Source organism: Daucus carota, chromosome 5, assembly GCF_001625215.2.
Source record: "Daucus carota subsp. sativus chromosome 5, DH1 v3.0, whole genome shotgun sequence".
Classification (NCBI taxonomy): Eukaryota; Viridiplantae; Streptophyta; class Magnoliopsida; order Apiales; family Apiaceae; genus Daucus; species Daucus carota.
This window is the reverse complement of record NC_030385.2, coordinates 29,428,177-29,434,527: the sequence shown is the minus strand read 5'-3', so window position 1 is coordinate 29,434,527 and position 6,351 is coordinate 29,428,177. Positions and strand designations below refer to the sequence as shown.

Sequence of the window (6,351 nt, the reverse complement as noted above, 5' to 3'; positions counted from 1 at the left end):
TCTTTTGATAACGAAAAATGTAAAATATCATAAAAGAAGTCTTGGCAACATCCATCTTTTAACTTATTTCTCTTTAACCATGAAAATTTTATTTCACTTTCTTTTTTATATTCTAGCTTCTATTCCTACTACTTTTCCCTTTCTATTTATAATATTTTTATCAATTTTCAGGAGGGGAACCTGGGGGCATTGGTGACTATAATAATCTCCCAAACCTTCCTACAGTGTATTTGATCCTCGCAATTCAATATATTTTCATAATCCCAAAATGATTTAAATATACATAAATTAATTATTTAAAAAATTGAGCCAATGAAAATTCACACATAAACAATATGATGTCATCCATTTTTCCTGTAAAACACTAATACATATCACATGTCTTATCTTTTGTTTTACAAAGAAGATATTAGTATATTGTTATCCAGCACCTTTATCATCAGCAGCAGGCTTTATTGGTTAGATTAATTTGGTCATTTTCGAAAACTCCGCATATTCTTTTATTGTCTGCATTTTCTAGCATGTCCTCCTGATCAGATATGGCAGATTTAAATTTTGTGATCAGTGGAACTTTTCTTTATTACTTACACATATCATTTTTTGCTTATAAAGTTTTTTTGGAACTGGAGTTCTAGTCAGTGAGTTGGCATTCCCGGACGATACCATATCTACTTTGAAGCATACAATCAACTCTAAAGCAGATTCAGAACATATACATATCTATCTTTACATATGGAGTAATTTGGGACCTGTCTAGAGTTTAATTTGCATACCCGTGATTCAAAAAGCTGTAAAATGCAAAGATGAACTTAGTGTAGTACTCCTACCAAAATCCAATAACAAAATTATCTGTGTTAGTGGGAACACTAACAACCACTTTTTGATTAGGTGATTGATTTCGATTGGCTCCAATTCCATTAATAAAAATGACCCGCCATATGCATAAAAACCTCTACCAATCAAAATCTTTCTGTTATTAGCGTGTATTCGTGGACACACACCGGAATCCCGTGGAATATATAACAATACGAAAAATTAGAAATACGCAAGGTAAGTGGCGCCTTTGTAATATCCGCTGCTTAATTTGTTATGTGACACAACGGTGTAAGATACGATGGCTCAAGACAAGTAAACAATAGTTATTCGGTCATCAAAATTGGAGCCTGTATACATACACACATAACTGAAGAACAGAAATTAGGTAGGATCGATGAAGGGTACATGAATGAAACATGTCTTGGGAGTATTAAGACAAGATTTGGGGAGGCTGGGGTACCTCATTGTTGGGTCAACACATAGCATAGTTCCCCACCAAAAACACAGAAATAAACCCCTTAAATAGACAAGCTTTGTTCCCATGTGCCTTTTATTTAAGAGCAACATTCCAAAAAACAAGTAACAACCTTTATATATCTCTCCCCCTAAACCTTCTTTCTGGGAACAAGGAAGGAAGAAGATAGGGAGCTGTGTATGTGTAGACACAGCACAGACACAAGTTTAGTGTGAGTATAAATGTACAGGAGTTAAATGTTTCATCTTTTTACACAAATTTTCTACGATATTAGATTAATTGTAGCGTCCACACTTGGATCAATTCATGTATGTACGCTGTATAGTGTCTAAAACTAAAGTCTGACTGTTAATGGGCCTGTTGGGTTCAGACTTGTGCTCCTATCTCTTTCAACATTAATCTTCTCCACTTCTCTTTAATTACTTAATGCCTGGTTCTTAAATCTCACAATCCATTACTTCATCCGTACTGTGACAACAATCTTAGATTTTTCTCAACAAATAGTACTCCATTAAGAAATGATTAGGATTAGTATGATACAAAAGCATAGAAAAGTGTCCAACTGTCCATCTATACACAGGAAATCACAACTCAATATGCTCTGCATATAAAACTTTTTAGTAGTATCATATTACCCAAGTTTGTAATTTTTATTAATATAATTAACTATATATTTGTATATATGTATTAAATTTCATGTTTATAAAACATTAGTTATAACAAGACCATAATTATACAATCAACAATGGTCATATATATATATATATACACAGAGCCAAAAGCCGCAATTATTCAAATTTTCAGACCATAGTTACCAACTTCTACGTTAGAAAAAAGAAAGGGAAAAGGAAAAAGAAAGTTGAATATATCCATTATGCTACAATCAACATACATATGACAAGATAATAAATGTACTATTATTATCTTCAACAAATTTCATTAACAAACTTATGGCCACAAACTATTAAATGCTAACCGTAAAAAAGTATGTAGAACTATTAAATGTATACATATAAATGTTTCATATGTAAAGATATACTTGAGCTTATTATTTATCCTGAGACATCCATTAAGATTTTCAACATTGAACGACAGATCAAGTATCTTTCTTCGTATATTTATTTATAGATGTTACATTCAAACAATATTATAGATTTCTATCTTCAATTTGAATTTAATTTTAAATTTAGTTTATTCGTACGCATTTTAGTATGCAATGACATAATAAAAATAGTGATTCAGGCATGGATTATGTATATGTAGAGAGAAACAAAAAGCAGACATTACTCAGTTGACCCTTATAATCCCAATGGCGGACCCTACGCCGTTGGCATTGCCAAACAAACCTTTCTTCTCCTTATTTCTCCCTCTATAAATACTAAATTACTAGTTGCTGCTTGTTGCACTATAAATAGTAGTACAAGTCACACCACCAAAGCAGTTAGTTATTAACAAGAGAAAGGAGAAGAAGATCACAAGAATATACACATACACACACTTATATATATAAGGGCGGCCTAGAGATATATAATAGAATTCGAAGCCATGATGATGGATGGGTTTTACCACAAGAGCTGGTGCTGGTTTGTTATGTGTATTATGGTGATATATTTTGTGGTAAAGATTATGGTTATAAGGCTATGGTGGAGACCGAGAAAGATAGAACAACATTTCAGTAACCAAGGAATCAAAGGCCCCTCGTATCATTTCTTCATTGGCAATGCTAAAGAAATTGGTAGCCTTATGTTCAAGGCCTCTTCCATGTCTTTTCCTCCTTTCTCCCACAATATACTCCCCAGAGTTCTCTCTTTCTACCACCATTGGAAGAAAATCTATGGTACTTCTATTTTACAATTAATCAGCTTGAATTTTCTGTTTTGCTTTCAGTTTTAGTAAAGGCATAATTCATCAACTTACGTTCGATTGTTGGAACAAAGAAGTTACTACATATGTAGCCTTGTTCCTTTTAGAGTTGTTTAGGTACTTTTCTGAGCTCGGATTCTCAAGACCACCGGTGTAAATGAACTCTCATACGTTAGCAATTCACAAGTTTCTTAACGCCTAAGGCGTAAAGGCGAAGACTTACTCTGCGTATGGTGCTTACGCGTAATAAAAACTTCTTACTTTTTCTGCATACAAAGTATATCCTTTTGCTCGAAATTTCTGGCTTTCCCTTAGCAAACCATGTCGTCAACATTATTTTTAGCGGAAATTAAGTAAAAATTGATTTGGAGCTACATGGTGTGATAGAGATGCCATCAACTTTACTCGAGGATTTTAGGACTTTGTTGGAAAGCTGCTGTGCCTAAATTCGTAAATATTTATTTTTTATTTTTTATTTTGACAATGAAGTTATCTGTGTTTGATGATGGCTTAAGTGTTGAGTTGTCCTCTTCTTCTCAGTTTCATTTGTTTTCTTTCCTCTCTTCCTCATCATTTTTTGACAGCATCGTAAATTGTAGGGTCTACACTGTCAGCTAGGCTTACTCTCAGTTGTTAGTATTGTGCCATCCCATCCTCATTACTCTTTTTTTTTTTTTGGCTAACTTGATACTTTCTACTTGAAGCTCTATCCGTTTTCCTTGATAGTGTGTACATATTATATATATAGAGATAGATATATAGATATTAATATATGTATGATAAATGATATACCACCCACATTATGTAGTGTACACCTATTGAACATCATCATCTGTATATATGTACTGCATATTAATGGTGATTGTATATATTAATTATCTGCAGGACCAACATTTCTGGTGTGGTTCGGTTCGACAGTTCGGCTGACAGTAGCTGATCCAGATCTTATTAGGGAAATTTTCTGCTCAAAGGCTGAACTCTACGAAAAAATAGAGGCGCACCCACTTATGAAACAGGTTGAAGGTGAAGGCCTGCTGAGCCTTAATGGCCATAAATGGGCTCACCACCGGAAAATCATTGCCCCCACCTTCCATATGGAAAATCTCAAGGTATTTACTTTACCACTTTGTTTACTACGCAAATTCTGCTACAACAAGGGTAGTAATTAGTTACTTACAGTTAATACTTTGTTATTTATATATGTTTAAATTAATTTTATCATTGACTTTTGTGTAGTTATTGATACCGGCAGCATTAAGCAGTGTGACGGAAATGTTGGAGAACTGGTTACCAGAATTGTCTAAGTCTGGAGAGGACGAAGTGGAAATAGAAGTATCAAAGTGGTACCAAACCTTAACAGAAAAGATAGTCACCAGAACTGCCTTTGGCCCGAGTTATGAAGATGGCAGCACCATTTTCGAACTTCAAGCTCAACAAATGGCGTTAGCATCCCAGGCATTTCAGAAAGTTTTCATTCCTGGCTACAGGTAAGCTACGTTTTCACGAATTCAAATATGATTTCTGAATTGAAAAACAATAAATATTCTTATCAATATATCAATCATTTCTACTTCTGTACCAGATTTCTACCCACGGAGACGAATCTTAAGTCTAGGAAATTAGAGAAAGGAATCAAAAAGTCTCTACTGAGAGTTATCGATGCCAGGAGAGCAAATTGGGATAAAGAAATGCTGGAAAATGGCCCAAAAGATTTGCTAGGCCTGATGATTCAGGCCAGCATCAAAGAGGAGAAGGAATCCTTGATAACAGTCCATGACATTGCGGAGGAGTGCAAGAGCTTTTTCTTTGCCGGCGAGCAAACTACCTCCAACTTGCTGACGTGGACTACCATTTTGCTGGCAATGCATCCACAGTGGCAGGTAATGGCACGTGACGAGGTCCTCCAGGTGTGCGGTTCACATGACGCACCCACCAAAGATAACGTTTCCAAGCTTAAGATGGTAAGATTTATTAATTTGTTTCACTGTTCCTCAACTAGTTTGATAAGGATAAAACTTTGATATTAGTATTAATATATTGTGTCTCTGTTGGGGGATTTTCTTTTAACCATCAGATTGGCCATAGTTTTAAAATTTTGTTTCCCCGAGATTATTATTACTAATATTGGTTCTATGTTGTGATGTTCAGCTGGGAATGATTCTAAACGAGACTTTACGACTTTACCCTCCAGTGGTGGCAACCATCCGAAGGCCAAAAGTAGATGTGGAACTGGGGGGCTGTAAGGTTCCACGCGGGACTGAGCTATTAATACCAATCTTAGCAGTTCATCATGACCAGGCAATATGGGGAAATGACGCAAATGAGTTCAACCCCGGTCGATTCTCGGACGGGGTAGCCCGAGCTGCTAAACACCCTGTTGCATTTATGCCATTTAGCATTGGGGTCCGGACATGTATTGGTCAAAATCTAGCAATCCTACAAGCTAAATTAACCCTTGCAACAATCCTACAAAGATTCACATTTAGATTATCCCCACAATATCAACATGCACCAACGGTGTTAATGCTGCTTTATCCTCAATATGGGGCACCAATCATCTTTCAACGCCTGTCACATTCTCGGATTACCCGTAATTAAGATTCGTAAGAAATTTTGATACATAATAGTGTGGGTGTATCTATGCTAGGCTTTCTATTAATTCTAAATATTAATTGCAATTTAGGGGAAAAGGTTATACATAATTTTGTACATGCCCAATATCAGGCAGGTATATCTGTGGTGATTCTAGGATTCTTGTTGGTAGATTTGCAGTTAGCTACTTCAGTGTACTTAGCTTTAGAGCATTTCCTGGATGTATGTATTGTATATGTTCTCAATGACTAGTTTTTCTTTTCCTGAATTGTGGTGCAACATAATTTTGAAGATATAATTGAGTATATAAGATCTTAAGCTTCAAGTCTCAATCATCTAATGTCAGTAACTTCGAGTCATCACTGTTTCCATCGCAATTATCCCCAGTTAAGTCAGACTAATGATATTGGTCCTTTATGTAAATTCATTGTCTTTGAATCACTTTGTAGTAGCTTGTAGACTCTGTTAGAACAACTCCAACATGTTATTTTATCATATTTTAAGGAGCCTAGATAAAAGATTCTCTTGTAGATGCTACATATGTATATCTAAGATAAAAATTAGTCACTAACATCGCAAATCAAGTTTGGTCAAATATAAATGTA

General features: G+C 35.1%; 1 protein-coding gene across 1 annotated transcript; it reads left to right on the top strand.

Annotated features, from left to right (window-relative positions):
- The first annotated feature begins 2,681 nt into the window (after positions 1-2,681).
- Positions 2,682-6,014, top strand: LOC108220862 (cytochrome P450 734A1). The gene is made up of 5 exons (XM_017394742.2): positions 2,682-3,128; positions 4,040-4,263; positions 4,391-4,641; positions 4,737-5,115; positions 5,303-6,014. Exons 1-5 carry the CDS (start codon positions 2,837-2,839, stop codon positions 5,750-5,752), a joined length of 1,596 nt encoding a protein of 531 aa, XP_017250231.1. The 5' UTR covers positions 2,682-2,836; the 3' UTR covers positions 5,753-6,014.
- Positions 6,015-6,351: the final 337 nt, after the last annotated feature.

Coding starts and splice junctions, on each gene's coding strand:
- LOC108220862 (XM_017394742.2), top strand. CDS start 2,837: ATGATGATGGATGGGTTTTACCACAAGAGCTGGTGCTGGTTTGTTATG. Junction 3,129..4,039: donor CCATTGGAAGAAAATCTATG/GTACTTCTATTT, acceptor AATTATCTGCAG/GACCAACATTTCTGGTGTGG. Junction 5,116..5,302: donor ACGTTTCCAAGCTTAAGATG/GTAAGATTTATT, acceptor TGTGATGTTCAG/CTGGGAATGATTCTAAACGA.